The 20,842-nt window shown below is 31.3% G+C and overlaps 2 protein-coding genes across 5 annotated transcripts; both read right to left on the reverse strand.

The window, feature by feature from the left end:
- Positions 1 to 469: 469 nt before the first annotated feature.
- On the reverse strand, positions 470 to 3,556 carry LOC145181110 (uncharacterized). Its single transcript, XM_080056116.2, has 4 exons — positions 3,048 to 3,556; positions 2,696 to 2,943; positions 2,453 to 2,578; positions 470 to 2,363 (listed from the first exon to the last, which is right to left on the reverse strand). Exons 1-4 carry the CDS (start codon positions 3,487 to 3,489, stop codon positions 819 to 821), a joined length of 2,361 nt encoding a protein of 786 aa, XP_079912242.2. The 5' UTR covers positions 3,490 to 3,556; the 3' UTR covers positions 470 to 818.
- Positions 3,557 to 6,909: 3,353 nt separating this feature from the next.
- LOC149883148 (uncharacterized) lies at positions 6,910 to 9,428 on the reverse strand. Of its 4 annotated transcripts, none has more exons than XM_090100645.1 (5): positions 9,229 to 9,428; positions 8,849 to 9,053; positions 8,486 to 8,584; positions 8,174 to 8,256; positions 6,910 to 7,649 (listed from the first exon to the last, which is right to left on the reverse strand). In XM_090100645.1, exons 3-5 carry the CDS (start codon positions 8,532 to 8,534, stop codon positions 7,449 to 7,451), a joined length of 333 nt encoding a protein of 110 aa, XP_089956771.1. In that variant the 5' UTR covers positions 8,535 to 8,584; positions 8,849 to 9,053; positions 9,229 to 9,428; the 3' UTR covers positions 6,910 to 7,448. The 4 variants fall into 4 exon arrangements, with proteins under 4 accessions (XP_089956771.1, XP_089956768.1, XP_089956772.1 ...); XM_090100642.1 differs by having other exon boundaries at positions 6,914 to 7,649; positions 8,486 to 8,663; XM_090100646.1 differs by having other exon boundaries at positions 6,915 to 7,649; positions 8,498 to 8,584.
- Positions 9,429 to 20,842: the final 11,414 nt, after the last annotated feature.

Consider the following 20,842-nt stretch of genomic DNA (forward strand, 5'->3'; position numbering starts at 1 on the left):
CTAGAAGCCCCGAAATCTTTAGTACTAAGTTACTTAGTACTAAAGATTTCGGGGCTTCTATAACTAACTTATCTTATTAGGAGTTATAGAGATAAGTAACTTATCTTATTAGGAGTTATAGAGATAAGTAAGTTATCTTATTAGGAGTTCGAGGAATATTTCCTCACTTGTGTTCTGTTCAGGGACAAATCTGAGGATTATATTGCATTCAATAATGTTGATGGAATTCAAATAACTTTAGTTAAATTACTGTAAAACATTTTATCTTACTTGCTAACACGTTTTCAATAACATTTTACTTACTTTTTCTCTCTTTTGATAATCGAAAACTTAAGAAACTCTTAAGAAACTTTTAGTACTAGAGTTGTAAAAAAGTACCCTTAAAACAAGAAACTTTCTGGTACTAGCTCATTTGCTTGGTTTTTTACAAAAAAAAAAAAAAAATAAGCATAAAAAAACAATATAATGTTCCGTTATTTTTATTTATAAAATTTAGCAAAACAGGAGTTCAATGTTATAATTTGGTGTAAACACATTACAAATTATTATCTAAATGATCAGCACAATATATTTCTTTTTCTGGAAAGATCTCTTATACATAAATTTAATAATTACCAATCTTCTTTGATAGTGACATGGGTATTAGCATTCCTGACACCATTCCATTGCTTTAAATAACCAGAAGTTTCGATTTAAGAACTTGCTAATGATTGCGTGGATTTCTTGTCATTTTTTTTTAAGAATAGAGCTAAAGTTTTATAGTGAAAAAGTTTTTAAAACTTTTTTTACTTCTTTAAAATGGTATTTCTGCAAGATCTTTACTTCTTTAAAATGGTATTTCTGCAAGATTCGTTCGACTTAATGAGATCTTTTAAAATTATTCCAAGTTCTGTAATTTCTGCTCTTATTTCTGATGTTGATTTCTGATACTCTTCTTTTAATTCGTTAATAATTGTCAACAGTGACTTTGTCTGATTAAGTTCTTCTTGTGCCTTGCATTTATTGCCGTGAAGAAACTGTTGAAGAAGTTGCTCACATACTGTAGGATTCTTGCATTCGATTGTTTCATTCAATTTATCCAGTTTTTCATTTATTAAGTCTGTCTTTTTTATGAACTCATTACTCTCAGGGTTGATTTTACTATCGTTGTAATAGGAGGTTTTAGGAGCACAGTTTGTATAAATCCAGGCCCGGTGTTGAAAACGTCTTTTTTCAGACATGTTAGACTCTGCATTAACAATGCAAGCTGCGCGCTGCATCAACGCATTGGCTTTCGCGTTGTCGTATACGCGTTGAAACGTGTTTGACATCAATGCTATAAACAGATTCAGGCAAATTATTCCTGACAAGAAAATATAAGACGTACACAATAACTCCGCCATCATTCTATCTTCGCTAGCAATATTGTCATAATTGTAGTCACCTACTATTGTCATTTGGAATATGCTATAAAAGAGCACAAGATCTTTCATTGTGTATCCATCAATTTTACTTAATCCAAAATTTATCCAAAACGCTGCCATGTAAGGAATAAAGATGTGTGCTGCAAGAAATGAGATCTTTAACACATCCCCCACTACGTGTCCTGTCATGATTACAAAAAGTCCTAGCGCTTTGAATGGTCGAACATATTTGAGAAGACGTACCCACATACACACCATCATGGCTGACGCTACCCCCATCATTACTCTATTTGCATAATTATTTTTTGCTTCATCACTTTTTGTATCATATTTGTATACAAATATGTGTAAGCAAACATTCAACCCCATTAAAGAGTAAGTAACCCAGTCAAAAATATTCCAATAATCTTTTACATAAGATGGCTTATGATCTTTTAAGTCTTGAAGTTCTCTTTCTAAAAAGAGTCGTTCGTCAGGCCAGTAGTCATGGCAATATTGAAACTCTTTGCGAATTTCTTTTTCTCGCCACTTTTTATAGCGCGTTGATTTTTGAAGGGACTTCAGTAGGTCCTCAATTTCCAAGATAACATTTATTACAAATGTGGTAACTGCTATTCCTTCAAATATAGGACCCCAATACTCTCGATCACCTTCATAAATTTCACTGTGGTTTGTTGGTCTAGTACACATTAATACCGTCCAAAAAATTACAAGCGCAAAATTGACTGTTATACTTTTTAAAGCACTAAACATTGCAAACTTTTTCCATTTCATTTTAATTAGCTCTTTCATTACTGGATGAAGTAGGAGTTCATGCTGCTGCATTTCAACTGCTACTTCTAAAGGGGATTTTGCGAAACAAGATTTATCGTCAGTTGGTAGAGTAAGACAATTCAAGTAAAAGTGTTCTTTACGTGTTTTGCGATCAAAACTGTGGAACTGATCGAGAGCAAGTAAAGCCTAAAGTAAATTACCAACCTTCAACGTTTCTTTTCTTTTCTTTTCTTTTTTTTTTTTTAAAAATGAAACTCCAACAACAGTTTACTTACAACAATCGGCATCTTTTGTATGAGCAGTGTCATTACAGTCATATAACTATCATCATAAGTACTAGCGTCTGCACCATTTTCAATTAGCAATCTCGCAGCGGTTGAACGATCTTGCTCTGCAGCTAACTACAACGAAAATTTAAAAAAACAAGCATTCGTTTTTATGTAATAAATTTCACAGATGATTTTATATAAATCATTAAAACTTTAAATGTTAGCAATTTTGAAATGAGAAGCATTCACCAGTAAAGGAGTTCTCTGTTTATAATCTCTGTCTTCTATATTAGCTCCTCGGAGCAGTAGGACTTTTAATGAAGCCACAGCATCATTTTTAGCTGCATAATGAATGGGCGTTTGATCTTCCCCGTAGGTTCTACTGTTAACATTTGCCCCATTTTCGATAAGAAAAGAAACCATTTCTGAAAAATTTACAGCGCTTGCCACGTGTAGGGGAGTTCGTCCAAAGTTATCTGATTGGTTTACAATCGCCCCTTTTTTTTTTTTTTAGAAAAAACAACAAACAAAATAAAATGAACTTTAAACTTACAATTTTTCTTGGATACATACGTAAATAATTAAAACATTTATTATCTACCGTTTGTTAGCAAAAATTTTGCAACCTCAGTTTGCCAAGCTCTTGCAACCTCATGCATAACACTTTGGCCGTACTCATCTCTAGCGTTGATATCTTTTCCTGATCTGATCATGTCACTCAAATGTTGGTAGTCTACAGATGATTTGTAATCTTTATGATTCTTCTCTAGATTAGAGAAATAACTCATGAAAGTAGTGCTCTCCTTAACATCAGCAATGTTGGGTTCGTTGGAAAGATTTTTATGTGAATGATTCAGCGTCGAATATTCATTAAAGCAGGTCCCAAGGGTCCCGAGTACCATGAAGTTTTCATTCTTAATTTTATTGTTGTCAAAGCTTAAATCCTCTTTTCCCGAATAATTTTTTTTGTTATATAACGTTTCATCTTCATCTTTCTGGTTTTGTTGAAAAAAAGGTACAGGATTTACTCGCGTTGTCCTCATTTTATTATTAATTGCAAAAATTTTTTCAAAAAAGTTCAACTTGAAGGGATCTTTTTTTTTTAAACAGAAAACTAGGGGGTTGTTCATGATTTATCGATTTATATGCATTGATAAATAAATTATTTATTATGTAGTTCTATTTACTCAATTTATCAACTTTTCTACTAGCATTCATCGATATTTAATATTAATCAACAAGTAGTTTCGAAAAAAAAATTTATATACAAAATTATATATTATTAAATATATATAACTTATGAAAAGTTATAAAAAAAGTATTGAAAATAATTTGTATTTTTCACTAAATAGTGATAAATACAAAGCTATTTTTATTACTTATGCATTTATTAGCAAATGGCTCACTTGGTTATTTTGAAAACGAAATTACAAAATATCATTCAAGATCACCCAAAGATAGGCTTGAACTTAATCACAAAAGGATGTCGAAAGTTTGCTTTTTGCCAAAATGCGGTCCATTGTCAAACGAAAAAATGTAGCTCATTCCAAATAGTAAATAAGTGATCCATTCCAAAAGGAGAATTAATTTACTAAACAATCAATTTAAACTATAAAAACACTAAAGCTTACTTCCAAAAGAAATTTAGAAATGTATTTTGCTTCGCTAAGAAAAGTTTTTCTGATAAAAACAGATAAAGTTGGTTAAATAAATTTTTAGAGAACTTTTTGTTGGATTCTAAAAGAATTCCTACAAAAAAATCAAACAGCAAAATGATGCTGATTGAGGATCTGATTGAGGTTTGCGCATGATACCCATAAATTAAGGAGTATGCTCCGTATATCATCTTTACTTCGGAACTGTAACTCAAATTTTGAATTTCTGCCGAAGCTCCATTTTTAGCCGAGAGATTAAGAAGTTTGTTGTTTTAAAATCTTTTCACTTAAACTTGTCCGTAAAATGCTCGACGTTTGGTTCAGAGAAACGGGATTGGACACCTCTGCTTAGCTGCTGTTGTACATTTGAAAAATCATTTATTTTCTTCACTCTTAGAGTTAATAGATTCCTAAAAACACTATTTAAATTGGTTACAGGCCGAATTTTGTAGTTAGGCTCCTCGTAAATGCTTCGATCTGTGAAAAAAAGGTTGAAAAAGTTTCTTCGAGCTGTTAGATAAATAAGTAATATATCTTGAAATCATTTAATCTTCTAGCTAAAGAAATTGTATTCAAACAACTTTCTTTCCTTTTTCTTTTATTCATTTTTAAATGGATTAATTTCAAAATTTACCACATTTACTTAAAATTGCAACAAGTAGGCTGGAGCTACAGGTATATCATCATGTAAAAAAATCCGGAGTGCAAAGAGTTAAAGGTTTAACATAGAAGGAACGTAATAGCATATATTATTTTTAAAGTAATGGTCAAAGTGACCAATCAGAGTTTCAGAATATAGTAAATATGAGAAGAGGCGTAGATGATCGCAATGTGTATAGTATAGATTTTGTACTATTAAAGATTTGAAGTGGAAAAAGGAAATATGGAAAAACTTTAATCCAAGCAGCCCAGGTACAACCCATCATTTTTTGTTTTGTGAAAGAGGCTTCTGGTTTTATTCTGCAGATTTTGAAAATTTGTAAAATGAAATTTTGCTTTTAGAGAATATTGAGTTTACATTCCAAATTTTTTTTAAATTCAAGTTAGTCAACTTTTAGTCAACACTTTATACCACAATGAATAATGGTAAAACATTTAATGATGTGGTATCAAAAATGCTTAAAGAAAATATGGCATTTTTGTGCTCTCATGTATGTCTAGCCAATTTTATGGAATTTATTAAGGAAAACATTTAAAATAAAGATAAAAATGTAGACAAGAATATATTGAAACTTGAAATTTGCAGTCTTCATTTGTGGATACACAACATTGAGTCTTCACAAGAGCGGACCTTCAGTACTACTTGTAAACTTCCAGCAGAGAATCAAAGAAGAAAATTTATAACAAAGAACAGCCCAAAAATTCATTGAAACAAAAAATTCAGCTCTCTCTCATTCAAAATACAATTTCACGAAATGTTATGTATTGCACGATATTGTAGTCCAATATATTGAATGTATTACTTCCTTTCCTTTTGTCAGTGATACATCCAATACAAGCATGTTGTACGAAATTTTTTAATAATCCTGCTCTGACTGTAAGAATTTTAAATTTAGATTTTATACCAGTATAATTAAACTTTTTAGAGGCCCGCTCATTGATTTGAACTGTTAAACCACAAGGCCAGATACAAAAATTTTCAAGCAGAAACCTGAACATCGGTTTGGTATGATTTCAAGCAATCAGTTTTTAAAATGTGTTTCAATGTTACAGTCTTTGCACAGGATGATTGTTCATAATGTTTCTTCTATTATTTATTTAAAGTATCCAATAGGTTCTTTATCTGAGAGTGCATTTGAAGCCAGGAAAAGACCAAAAAAAGTGTATGAATTGTTCATCCATGTTTAACCTCTTTTGCCAAAAAAACAGGAAACAACTAATTATTTATTTATGGCATCTAAGATGTACCTATACTAATGGTATATATATATATATATATATATATATATATATATATATATATATATATATATATATATATATATATATATATATATATATATATATATATATATATATATATATATACATACAGTATTGAACAAAACATTTGCAACCAAATAATGCTAATTTAGTTTCTTTATATAAAAGTGCTGCATTTTTTCAATTTAGAGAAATAACTATGTAACTGTTTAGAGACAAAGTTCTTCAAGTTTTATTCATCACAAAGTTCATTATTTGTACACGAAAATTAATCAATTAATCAAAAGTATTAAAAAAAGTTGATTCCTTTTGGACAAAACAAGTGCAACTCGACAAAATGTTGACCAAGCTGTATTTCTCTATCAATATTTCGTGGCGAATCCTTTGTTTTTGATCACAGCCTTGAATCTTCGAGGCATAGATTCAATGAGGTGATCAATGAAACTTTGTGCACTGTAAAAAAAAAAGGGTTTTTTAAATAGCTCTAAAAGGTTTTTTACTTTGTCCCGAGGGTGGAACCCTTTAAGGGTTTTCTAGAAAACCCTTTTTTTAAAAACCTTTAATCCGAAACTGGAGAACCCTTTTTTAACTTGTACTTTCGTTTTTAATTTGAATTACAATTTATTCAATAATTTTTCATATTACGCAATAAGGATTTCAAGCACGTTTAAAGTTGGTTCAGTAATATTATACTTAGGAGAGATTGAATATACACTTTAGTTGAAACATTTAATTTATACATAATATTGCTTATATGCAAATGTTTAGATTCTATAACTCCACTGTAATTTTGCATGCAATATGAAAACTCAATAAAGAAAATTCTGTAATAATGTCTAAAATCTTATAACATCAAAGTAATATACAGTAAAGTTTAAATTAAATAAAAAAACCTTTACAATAACCAGAGACAGGTCCGTAAATGTTGTACAAAAACAAACAAGTTGTACAAAACGAAACAAATTGGAAAATAAAGTTAAAACTATTACATGTAATAGTTCATAATAGTTTCATAAATAAAACTATTATTAACAAATTGATACAAATTTTCTGCTACAAATTGAACTATTACAACTATTATATTCCTAAGTTAAAAGTATTTTTCTATTTATGTAAATTTATTACTCCTACGTTAAGAAGTTTATTTACCGTTAAGACCTATTTTCAAAAATTAAATCAAGAAATCGCCTAGTAGCACAAAATATAATAAAATTTAGAAATATTGCAAATATTCAAATATGAGTTTATTCGAATTTAGTGACAAAAAAACATAAATTAATTATAAAGATTAACAACAAAAACATACAAAAAACAAAAGTCATAAATGTCAGTGCAAAAGGCGGTTGCCCCATTTGCTACAACATTTGGCACTTTTCCTTTACCACCAAGAGCACTTAGGCACTTTTCCTTTACCACCAAGAGCACTAGCACTTAGGCACTAGACAAAATTGACATGTATTGGTCAATCCTTTTGGGAATTCAATGCTGAATATCCAAAATGCTGCAAACCATGCTTGAAAAGCCTTGGAAAATGTGCAAATAGTTTTAGGAAACAAAACTTCCTTATCGACTGATATATTCCACTCGTCGTCTTGTGGCAATATGACTGGACTGCGTGGTATTTCCTGTATAAATAAAGAAATAAATACAATAATTCATTTAATCAAAAAAACAAACCTGAAACAACTTAAAATCCCTCTAATACAAAGCTCTTAAAACCATTCAATTTTAAAATTTCTTAATTGATAACATTTCAATATAATAGAAATTATTGCAGACTCCTCACCTAAAGGACATCATCAGTTTTTTAAATTGTGTCCTTAGTATGAGAGTATTTACATGGACTTAAAATATTCAATAACTTATTTCCTCAAACCAGTAAATTTTTGCATTTCCTTAGATCTCCTTCTTAATATTTATTATTACTTCTCAGATCTTCTTGTTATTAAATATATAGTAGTTTATACAGTTAAATATATAATAAATATATTAGTTTTTATAGTTTAATATATAATAAATAAATTAGTTTTTATGGTTAAATATGTAATAAACATAATAATTCGAAATGGACTATAAACAATAGGCTATAAAAAAATATGATCAAGTGCAATTTTCTAAATAATGTACAATGTACCAATAAACATCCTACCTGCTTTGGTAAGGGAAAAAACAATTCTTCCTTCTCCCCAAATAATGAGGGTAAGAGCAATCTAACAAACATCACCATCCAATCTAAAATTATTTATATCTTTAATTGTAAATACATGCATAACAATACATTTGATAAAACTAGTAAATATAAAATAGCAGTATTAGCATACATGTGTAATGTATTAAAAAATGATCAAATGTTTTTGAGTTAATCAATATTTGCTAGAGTTACTAAACTCATGTAATTTATTGCCTTCTATGACTAGTCTTTATTGTTGTTGGAAATAAAATAAAAATAAATAAAAATTACCCTGTCGTTTACCTTTGTCCAAAGTTTCTTCTAAATGTTTGTTTATCATTCTTGAATATTCACAATACTTTTTGCATCTTTTGGCTGCTTCTTTGATTACTGCATCATAAAGGGATAGAAACTTCATTTCTAATTTGGTTATGTCTACACCATATAGCAAAATCACATCTGCTGTAAACTTTAATTTATAAAAGTCATCTACATTATGATATTACATTAGAAATAAGCCTATACTTTATAATTCAAATGTTCATAAGGTAATTTTTAAATAATCTTTCATAACTGTCAAAAGAAAGTCAACGGAAATATTGAAAAAAATAAGTACATTTCATAAAAGAACAATAGCTCTTCATATAATCTTACAAAGTATTTAGTCATAAATACGGAAATTCTTCCAGAACTTCTGCAGCTGTGTGTGCATGGCAGAAAAGTTATCTGTACCCACAAGTTCTTTTCATTTTATCTTTGATCATATAAAAGCTTGGTGTCTGTTTTTTCATTTCTTTTTTAAAGCATCTTGATGTTTTTTTATGCTTATGTGATCCTCACCTTGTACCACATTAGCCAACTAATAAAAAGAAGTTATAGTTACAGCTGTACATATAGAAGTATATTATCTTACATCAATCAGCTACAACTTGTGAGCAGTAACAAAAATATACATTTTTGACATTTAAATAACATCATATTACAATAATTTTACAAGGTTATAGCAAGTAATATCTATATACATTATTACATACCTTAATTTAAGCTATTTTTGAGAGGGTGCTGTTGTCAGATTGATCAATTTCAACTTGATCTTCTTTTCGTTTTCTTCCTGAAACACCAGGCCTTCCAAATTTTTCTCTTGTTACAGCAATTGAATTTTCACTACAAAGAGGTTGTCTGTATTTTTTAAATTTCCTTCAAAGAGCTACTCTAATAGCATTCTAATTCTTTGAAGAACTACTCTAATAGTATTCTAAACTCAAAATACCCATTTAAAATGTGAAATAGACAATAAATTAAATTCTAAAATATAATTTTCTTATAAAATAGATGATGACAAGTAAAAGTATAATCAATAATATATAAAATGCTAATTGCATTACACTACTTCCATCATAATCAGCCAAAAAAGGATATTTTAATGTAACTGCTAAGCTAACAGCAAAATATATTCTTCTGGTTGAATACCTGTATAAACAATTTGTGATAAAACATTACAAAATAATTAACACTAATATTATAATATAAATGTAACAAAGTAAAGAACAAACTATTTTAAAAATTAAAAATCAATGTAATAGAAATTGAGAAATGGCAAACTCAGAGTCAGCAAAGTATAAAACAAGAACAATAATTTTCAACTTACAAAATGTCACGTCTTTTTAAGTCATCAAATAGTGCATCAATTAAGAGCACTTTGCTTTTTGAGCCTAAACCAAATCTAGCCTTGTCTTGACATTGTAGCTTAGCTATAACATTATCCGGAAAATGTGGCAACTGATATACAAAAGGACATTCTTGCACCTGGCTAAATAAATAAAATAAACTATCACAGATATTCAAGCAAACCAGAATAATTTCCTTAAATTACTCTGATTTGAAATATCTCATTGAAATAATAACCTCTTAACTCCAAAGGTTTTATCTATCAAATAAAGTAGATCAATACAATAAAAAATTAAATGGTAGTTATAACGCGACGATTATAATATTCTCAAGAGAGTAGTAAATTGATAATTAGTTATAATTTATAACATTCTTCCAATCAATAAATTAATTGTCCTCAAATCCAAACCTTTGGGGCGCTTTCCGATTTCGTTGAGAACGTCTGGGAAAAGGTTGTACTTCTGATAGAGTTTCCATTTCAGATACCCTATCAAACAAGTTTTCTCGGTCTGTACTTAATGGTTTATTTAATTGTGGGGTATGCTCAGAGTGAACGGAATCCTCTTTGTCGGCATTTTCAGGATTAGGATTAGGGAGTTTTTTATCTCCTTCTAATGGTGCTAAATCTTTAATTGATACAGTAGATTCTCGTCCGTTTGGGTATTTGATGTGGGCGTACTGTGGTTCTGCTTCTATTAATTGCACCTCTTCTACCAGGGGATCGTATTTACTAGATTGAAAGTGCTTCTTTACAAGTACTTTCCCTTGTTCTAATAACCAGGTTGGCATAGATTGTCCTTTCGTAGATCTCCGTGGAAAATTGCAGAACCTTTCGTGTGGTGTTGCATTTATTGCAGTACAGAGTAGAGAACGTATCGAATGTAAGGCATCTTGTAACACGATTTCCCAGTTTTCGACTGGTAGATTTTTCGATTTGAGGGCTAATGTTATTGATTTCCATATTATTCCGTTAAAGCGCTCTACTTGTCCGTTTCCTCTAGGGTTATAAGGTGTCGTTCTGCTCGTTGCAACGCCTCGAGTATGAAGGAAAGTACGTAGTTCCTCTGATGTTAGGGAGCTTCCTCTGTCAGAATGAACATAAGCAGGCATGCCAAATAACGAGAAAAGATTCTTAAAACACTTTATTACCGATGAGGAAGAAGTATCAGGGCAAGCAAAAGCAAATGGGAATCGTGAGTATTCATCAATAATTGTAAAGATGTAACGATTTTTAGTTGATGTTGGAAGTGGGCCTTTAAAATCTATGTTAAGGCGTTCGAATGGTTGGGTTGCTTTTATAAGATGAGTACTGGGTGGTTTGTAGAATCGAGGTTTCAGTTCGCAGCAGGTAATGCACTGGTTTACGACACTTTTAATCTCTTCTATAGAGTATGGTAAGTTTCGACAGCGGACAAAATGGTTCATTCTTGTGATGCCTGGGTGGCAGAGAGCATTATGAAGCTCCTCTAATTTTACTTTATTGTTACTAATATACGAACAAAGTGAGCCTTCATTGTTTGATAATTTTTGAGTCAGTAAAGCGGAGCACGAGGAACGTGTTAAACAATCAGCTGCTTGGTTATACTTTCCTGGTCGATACTGTATGTCGTAGCTGTAGCAACCAAGTTCAGTACGCCATCGCATAATTTTATCGTTTTTAATTTTGCCTCGATGGTTCTGGTTGAACATATACGAAACAGCTTGTTGGTCGGTTACTAAGGTAAAATGGCGTCCGGTCAAATAATGTTTCCACTTCCGAAGAGCTTCTACAATCGCGTATGCTTCTTTTTCAATAGCCGGTTGGTGCGTTTCATGTTGGTTTAGAGATTTCGAGAAGAAGGCCACTGGCTGACCATTTTGGTTTAATGTTGCAGCCAACGAAAAGTCAGAGGCGTCCGTTTCGACAACAAATGGGATTGTTTCATCAATTGTTTTTACAACAGCATTTGCAATATCGTTCTTTAGTAGTTTAAAAGCGTCTGTAGCTTGTTGATTGAGTGGGAATGTTAGACACTGTAATAATGGACGAATTTTTTCAGAATAATTACGGATAAACTTTGAGTAATAGGAGAAGAGTCCTACAGTTCTTTGTAAAGCTTTACTATTTAGTGGTAAAGGTAAATTAAGCAGGGGTTGTAATCTTTCTGGGTCTGCCTTTATGTTGTTATGAGATACAACATAGCCAAGTAGATTTATTGAACTAACTGAAATTACACTTTTGGTGCTGTTAAAAGTAAGTTTGTTTTCCTTCGCTGCTTCGTATAACTTCTTTAAATTAGAATCGTGTTCAGCTTGAGTCATCCCTGCTACCGTAATATTATCTAGATACGCAAAGGTGTTTTTTAAAGAGTTCTCATTTATAAATTCGTCAATTTTCCGTTGGAAAACAGCAACGGCATTTGTTAGACCGAATGGCAAGCGAGTAAATTGATATAGTTTGCCATCAGCTTCAAATGCTGTATATGGCTTGTCTTCTGTTAGAAGTGGTATCTGATGATAGGCGCTAGTAAGATCAAGAGTACTGAAATAGTGGTATTTAGACAATTCGTTAATTTGGTCTTCTATTCTGGGTAGGGGATAGGCATCGAGGTAAGTGAACTTGTTTATAGTTTGGGAATAATCAACACACATTCGTTTTTTGTGTCGTTCATTTGTAGTGATTACAATTTGTGCCCTCCAAGGTGAGTTACTTGGTTCTATAATTTCGTCCTTTAATAATTTCTTAATTTCGGATTGAATAAACAGCTTATCAACGTAACTGAATCTTCGGGATTTAGTTGCAATCGGTCGACAGTCTTTGGAAAGATTTGCAAATAATGTTGCAGGTGATATTTGCGATTTCTTTAAGCTACAAACTGACAAAGGGGGTAATATTCCCCCAAAAGGGATTGTTATATTGCTATGCTGTTTCATAAAAGCTTGACCAAGGATAATATCAGCGCATAAGTTAGGTAAGATTGACAAGGTGATATTAGCATACTTTTGGTTTTGGAAAATCATATTTACCCTACAGTAGCCTTGAATTTTTGTACTGAGTGATGATAATGCCATCGATACACTGCCGCTACTTTTCGTATATGGGATTTGGTAATTATCTACTATGTATTTGTTGATAAAATTGTCCGAGCTTCCCGTATCTATTAAAGCAGAAAAGTTCCACCCATTTATTTCCACCTTCCGAATTGCGTACGAAAGGCAATTAGTTGTCCCAGCACTAATCATCGCTACTATATCATCGGATTCGGTAACAGCTAATGATTTGTTTGATTTACACACTTTTGCAAAGTGTCTTCGCTTTTGACATTTGTGACATGTGGTTTCTTGAGTAGGACAAGCACTGCGTGGATGGCGATTGTTTCCACAAAAGTAGCACAGTTTTGTGGACGGAGGTGAAGTTAACTGATTATTAGTGTATTTTCTTGCATTATGCATTGCATTGATTTGGGGTACGCTAGATTGGTACTGTTCCGAGTGCTTTTGAGCAAGTTCTAATGAGCGTGCTTGGTCGAATGCCGATGTTAGTGTGAGTGTCGTGTTTTCCAGTAGCCTTTGACGTATTATGCTTGAGTTTAAGCCAGTGATAAACGCATCTCTAATAGACTCATCACAATAAACATCGGCTGTTACTGCTTTGAAGTTGCAATCTTTTGCAAGAGTTCGGAGAGCTTGTATAAATTCGTCTAGTGTTTCCCCAGCTTGTTGCTTACGTGTTGCTAATTGATGCCGAGTAAATATTTCGTTTTTTGGTTTAATGTACAACGATTTGAGAACGTCGATCGCATTTTCAAAAGATAGTGAATCGGATATATATTCATAAACAGTTGGTGATACAAAGTTTATTAATATTCTTAGCTTTTCGTCAGATGTAGATTCTGAAGATAAGAAAAAATTTTCGAGAGTTTTAAACCAGTGAGTCCATTCTTTACCTGATGTTGAAGAATTTGGATTCGCGTCAAATCTTTCAGGACGTAGATATTTCTCCATAAAAATTACTTTTTTTTTTTTTTTTTTTTTTTTTTTTTATTTTTTTTTTTTTTTGATAGATAAATTGAAATAATAACCTCTTAACTCCAAAGGTTTTATCTATCAAATAAAGTAGATCAATACAATAAAAAATTAAATGGTAGTTATAACGCGACGATTATAATATTCTCAAGAGAGTAGTAAATTGATAATTAGTTATAATTTATAACACTCATTCAACTGTAATTTAATATGGGTAAAAATATAATTTATAATAAAATTCATCATTAAATGCATAATAGTTCTTAAACACAAGTATTATACAAACATTAAAGTATTAAAGTTAAGTAAAAGCATGCAAATTCTCTCATAAATTCAAATCAATGATAGAGAGTTATTATTTAAAAAAAATATGTATATAAAGTAAAAATACTATAACAAACCTATGTACACATTCTGCTTCTTCAATTTCTGAAAAACTACCACTATTTGTTGTTTCGCCCTTTTCATTATTTACACTAATAACACTTGATACAACTGCAGTATAGGTAGATTTAGAATTATCTAATGTTGCTGAAACAGATTGTTTTGTTGTTTTCAAAAGACAAATAAATCTTCTCTGATCTTTTATTAAAGGTAAAAGCTCTGTTAGCATTTGCTCTGTAAGGTCACTTAAATAGTCACTGGTTAATTCATGCCCTATTGCAAATAAATAATAAGAACATTAATTTTACTAAACATACATAATTTTCAAACAAACAAACCACGTAAAAAAGAGGCTGATTTTCATGTTACAAGATAAGATGTCGCAAATACTTACCAAATAAAAAATAGTTATTGCCACATTCACAAAGAAATTGGGGCATGCTTGGCTATTGTATATTGTAAGGAATCTGCAATGTAAACAGTACAATTAAAATGTTTACTATAAAATGCATAATAATAAAAAAATTACTTTCAAATTCAGACATAATTCCTTAACTTTATTATTATTTCTACTTTAAATTTTAATTAATAACTCTTCTTAAAAAATTTAAAAGAATTTCATTGACCTATAGGAACCTCATAGATAAATCGGTTAACTTAAAAAATATACTCTTTTGCGTATTCTACTTGAAAAATTTTAACTAAATACAATTTTAAATATAATACAATAAGTTAAATACTATTTATTTTATTTAAAATATCATATTGCTAAGCGACTGTAATTCTATTTTAAACCCTTTCTATTTTTATCCTTCTTTAATTATGCCTCGATATCAATAAACGACACTCGGTATTTATTGGCTTCTTATTTTTCACCACGAATAGAACTAATAGAACCCTTTCAAAAAACCTTTTTTTACACACCAAAAGGTTTCCTAGTGGTAGAAAACCTTATGCGAGTGTAAAAAAACCTTTTGCGAAACCTTTTTTTTTTACAGTGTGGAATCGCTGCCCAGGCCTTTTGGATTTGTTCAAACAGTTGATCCTTATTACGAACACCTTCACGATTAATTCTGCGGTTGACGATCTCCCACAGGTTCTCGATAGGGTTGAGATCCGGAGATTGAGGCGGCCAATCCATCACCGATAGGTGGTTGTCTTGAAACCACTGCTTGACTACTTTCGCAGTGTGTTTCGGATCGTTGTCTTGCTGAAAAACCCATTTTATTGGCATATTCCATTCAGCATGAGGTAACATAACATCTTTCAGGATATTTTTATACATGAAACGGTCCATTATTCCATCGTTTCGATGTATTGGACCTAGACCGTTAGCAGAAAAACACCCCAGACCATTACATTGCCTCCACCATGCTTCACGGTCTTATGGCAGTAACGTAAATCGAGGCGTTTTCCGGCCGGTCGACGTACACGGCAAATGCCATCGCTCCTAATGATGTTGAACTTCGATTCATCACTGAACAGGACAGTTCGCTATTTCTGCACATTCCAGTAAATATGAGATGTAGCAAATAGGAGTCTTTTCTTCTGGTTTTTTAGTGAAATCAGCGGTTTCTTTGCAGGGCGTCGAGAAAACAATCCGGCTTCAACACCACGTCGTCTGATTGTTCGGTCCAATTCAGGCAGCTCTAATTGCTTTTGTATCTCGACTGATGATATCCAGGAATCCTTCTTGACGGACCTGACGATTATAGAATCCTCTCTAGAAGTGGTGGGACGTGGTCTTCCACCTTTGTTATCTGCTGCCAACTTCCCCGTAGAACGATATTTGGAACATAGTCTTGATACGGTCCATTTTTTCACGCGACATTTATCACAAATACTTTTTTGTAACATTCCCACTTACGTAATCGCCAATAATTTTCTTTCTTAGTTCCGATCCAAGACTGTCGGGAGCCATTTTTGCACTTGAAGTCATAAAAATAATAAAAATAAATAATCACGCTTCTCAAGGCTTACCGTGTTACATTTACCTTGTGATGATACAATAATGCTCTGTGGAACACAACGTCTTGGTTGGATGTGGACTGTATTGATGTAATGAAACACTTGTTGTATTTCACTTCTTGCATTGATGTTCTTCGATAAAACACTTTGATAAAACTCACTTCGATAAACTGTCTTGATAATACTGACTGATTGACTTCCATATACTGACTGAATTACATGTCGATTTACATGTCTCTTATATTGTAAAATGAACCTGTGTGAACCTGTTCTGGAAGATTCTAGATGCTTCTTTTTGATGCTTCTGGATATTTCTGGATGCTACTGGATGCTTCCAGATGCTTCTTCTGGAAACATCTGGAAGCTTCTGCATGCTTCTGGAAACTTCTGGATACTTCCTTTAATTATTAAGAAAATGAAACAAACCAAAAAAGTTGCACTTGTTTTGTCCGCTGCAAAATGGCACTTGTCAACGAAATTCTGCCTGTGTGCTGTCAGCTGATTGTTCATGTCATGGCATGCTATGACTCCAGACTCCTGAACTGTTTGCTGTGGTAGTATAGTTCGTTTCGTTTTTTAAAACATGTAAAATTAGGAACACTTTTTAGCATTGTTCGATGTTGGTTGCAAATGTTTTGTCCAATACTATATGTATATGTATATGTATATGTATATGTATATGTATATGTATATGTATATATATATATACAGCTGATAACTTTTAGGGTAACTTAAGGTAAATTTTGTAGAAAACTATGTGTATCTTTTATTTTTGATAATGATAATGCTTAATTACATTAATGATACATTTTAGAAATAAACGGCAGTGGCCGGTTTCTGAGGTCTCTTCACATAATCACATAACTTCACATAACAGTTTTTTTTTTCTTATGTTTGCACAAATAAAAAATAACTGATCGTCAAAAAAGTTGAAACCAAACTTTTATGTTTGAGATTTTGAAAATTGCGTCAATGAGCCTCAAGCTGAGTTAATTTTGTCTCGTGTATTTCTTAATCTCAAAAAAGTGTTTTAATTCTTATTTCTGCTTAGTGATGCATAATGAAATGTCTTGAAGGGTTTTTGTAAATATTAAATGTTGCTCCACATTTTGGAATGCTGAGACAAGTTTATGTTAATTTTAATTCTATTTCAGCTCTATATATTTAACAAAAATAGTAATTTGCATCCGAACGCTAAAATTAAGGACATCGTAAAGTATTTTGTTGCCTCAATCACCCCAAAAAAATCATCCAAAGTTTTGTGGCGAAGCGGAAGAACAATGAACCAGTCTTGTAAGCCTGGGTCAGGGAGAAAGTCTAAAATCATGACTGCTTGAAACATCAATCGTCTAAATGGTCTTTTAAACAACAGGCTGGAACTTCAATAAGAAAAATTGCGAATAAATTCATGTGTGATCATTCCTACATTGTATAAAAATTAAAAAACAAAACAAACGCCTGTTATTTAAAGAAAAAACAAGTTCCTGATTGCACTCGCAAATTCAAAAGTAGTAATTTTATTATTGATGATGAGTCGTATTTTACATTTAAACATACAAATAAAAATTCTAATGCTGGATTTTACTCAGATGAACCAAAAAATGCACCAATAAATGTAAAAAATAAACGCAAAAGTAAATTTGAAATAAAAAAATCTTCTCTAGATTGCCATACACCCCTTGTGAAATCTCTCAACCATTTGTAGTTCTTGCGGGAGTGGCAAATGACTAAACTGTGTAATTGATTGTATCATCAAAAGATTGGTTCCTTTTACCAACGAACGTCACAACGATGGTAATTATGTAATTTGGTCAGGCTTTTCGCAGTGTCAGAAGTGTGACCATTTGGTCTGACTTTGGTTTTTCGCACTATGCCAGAAGTGTGACCAATTACCTGGATGAGGAAAACATCCCTAATGTTACAAAAGTTGATATTCCCACTTGTGTTCCAAAATTACGACCTATTGAGGATTTCTGGTTAATTCTTTAAAGCTCCGCGTATGAAAGCAATTGAGAAGCTTCGAAAGATAATAAAAAATAAAAATCAACTGCAAAAAAAGAGTCCATTCTTGTTTAAGAAAAGTTGATAATACAACGTATGTGCGAACATGCATGCAGTAAAGTTGACGCAGTATATCGTAATGGCAAGAAAACATTATTTCAGTCCCAAAAGTAAAAAATAAATTTATTGCTTACGTTTGTGTACTCATTTTTTGTTCGTAAAACTTTTCTTTATACTATTACTGCTTGTGCTTATTTTTGTCACCAAAGGGATGATCACAATGAGCATGCCTTTTTTTAAAGCTTTTTTCTTGAATGTTTAATCATTAGAATGAGAATTTGATAATAATTTCCGTAATTAAACAGTTTGTATTAAACTACACCATTTCTTACGAAACATTTTTGAGCCTTTTTTAGTTTTATTTGTTACTAAGTATTTTAGGAAGTTGAAGAGTTATTGTTTATGTTAAGAAAAGAGATCAAGAAAGTATTACCACGCTAAATAACTGAAATGGATACGCAACTTTTTAAAAAAGGTTATTTTACAGCCACATATTGTTAAAAAAATAATTTTAGCATGAGAATCTTCATTCTGCAATTAAAAGGAATGGAACTAGGGGTGGTAAATTAATCGGTATTTTGAATTATTCGATTAACGATTAATTTTAGCTAAATTAATCGATTAATCGATTAATTTTTGATTAATTGTTAAAAATCTTTACGAGTTTCTAAAAGTATATTGCTACTCATTAAGGATTTATTTCTCTTTTTTCGTCAGATATGATCTTAAAAAACATAAGTTATTATTAGTATCATCATTTAAACTTCGTTCTTAACTTAGTAATAAACAAACCAGCAGCACTAAAACTTCTTTCTGCTTCTATAGAAGATGGGGGAAGGTTTGGAATGGCGTTGTAAGTCTTTTATAAAGACCATGGTCTTTTTCCAGTGCTTTCAAATACTGACATTTCACGTTTATTACAAGTCAAAATTTCTTGAGGGGATGAATTACAAGTTAGTCCTTTAGCTCTTCCTCTTGATGAAGTTGTAGGTGATAGAATTTCTGCTTGCTCTTCAACTTTAGTTTTTTTTCTCATTGGTTCCATATTTTACAGTGGATTTCAATTCAGATGCTACTTCTAATTCACTATTCGTTTGGCTATCCTCACGTAGAAATAATCGCACATATATTTCTCTTGCTGTTTTAGTAATTTCATTTTTGTTTGGGCACTTTAAAAGATTACCTGGTGATTCTGAATCTGACTTATAGTCACCCAGATTATTAAAAGAGCAAAGCAAACCAACAATATTACGATTTCTTCTTTCATTAATTCTCTCAGAGACTACAGTAAATAAATTTTGACCTATATTAGTATTTTGCTCTTTAAGATTTTGTAGTAAAAAAAAATTAATTTTTTCAGATTTTATCAGATTACAGTTCCTATTTCCCAATGCTATAACAATTAGCTCTACAATATGAAGAGCCTGAACAATATCAGAGATCTGTTTTATTTCTTCTTCTTTTAAAATCAAATCAGTTCCGGATATATCCACAAGAGCTTTTCTAATAACACTTTTTAATTCCAAGAATCGTTTTAACATACTGATTTGAGAATTCCATCCTATTTTAATATAAGAATAAACTTAAACCCTTTTCCTAAATCAGCTTAACAAATTTTTTGAAGAATATCATTTTTAAGTGGTAATTTTCTAAACATCTTGACTGTTTTACGAACCTTTGGTATAAGAATACCATAGTCCTCATTAAACTGGGTTCCCTCATCAACAAAACTATTATTTTCTTCATTCCAGCATTCTTCATTGTCATTATCATCATCAGGATCTGATTCAGTTTCTTCATTTTCATCATCCTCATCATTGATTAGTTCTTCTTGAGTTGTTTCCATTGCTGAAATTTTTTTCTTATAAAGAATATTACATACTGCAAAATGAATCCCACGGCATTGGCAAAGTTGGTGAATAACCCTCATTTCTCGTCCCATTTTCTTCATAATTACCATCAGTGATACATCCGAACATATCAATGGTCAGATTCAATCCGAATTCTTTCGACCAGGCTATTTGTACTACCGCACTGAAAATACTGTACAATCTCTCTAATTCGAATTTTATGGGGAAAAATAAAAGTTCGAATTATAGAATTTGACTCTTCTAAAGCGCATTTCATGGTGACTTTACATTTAATCGAATTATACGGAGGTTTTAGAATTACGGATATTCGAATTAGAGAGATTTTACTGCATATTATTTGTTTACATTTTACAGCGGTACGAGGTAAAAGTTTATTGTCAAAAAACGCCAAATTTTTTTTATTTTTAAAACGGCTTTAAAAATTAAAGCGATTAAAACAATTTTTAAAATTATTCGATTAATCGTTTGGAAATTAATCGATTAACGATTAAGTTTTTTAATCGATTAATCGATTAATCGTTAATCGGTTACCACCCCTAAATGGAACTCCTGGAATTTTTTTTATATATATAAAATATATGTAAAAAAAAACTCAAGGAGTTCCATTCCTTTATATATTAGATACACAGACTTAGACTTTAAAATATCAGAACTGTTGGTTTCATCAAAAGTTGAACTAATCTGAAAGAAA

Source organism: Hydra viridissima, unplaced genomic scaffold (genome assembly GCF_058129835.1).
Source record: "Hydra viridissima isolate aposymbiotic clone 2 unplaced genomic scaffold, HvirCarnegie_v1 scaffold_10, whole genome shotgun sequence".
Taxonomy (NCBI): domain Eukaryota; kingdom Metazoa; phylum Cnidaria; class Hydrozoa; order Anthoathecata; family Hydridae; genus Hydra; species Hydra viridissima.

Excerpts from the sequence above, each read along its gene's own strand:
- LOC145181110 (XM_080056116.2), bottom strand. The coding sequence starts at position 3,489 with ATGAGGACAACGCGAGTAAATCCTGTACCTTTTTTTCAACAAAACCAG. Across the intron at positions 2,944-3,047 it reads AAAATTTTTGCTAACAAACG|GGGCGATTGTAAACCAATCA; the intron begins GTAGATAATAAA and ends AAAAAAAAAAAG. Across the intron at positions 2,579-2,695 it reads AACAGAGAACTCCTTTACTG|TTAGCTGCAGAGCAAGATCG; the intron begins GTGAATGCTTCT and ends TTTTCGTTGTAG.
- LOC149883148 (XM_090100642.1), bottom strand. Across the intron at positions 8,257-8,485 it reads GGACAAAGGTAAACGACAGG|ATTGGATGGTGATGTTTGTT; the intron begins GTAATTTTTATT and ends AAATAATTTTAG. Across the intron at positions 7,650-8,173 it reads TTTTTCCCTTACCAAAGCAG|GAAATACCACGCAGTCCAGT; the intron begins GTAGGATGTTTA and ends TTATTTATACAG.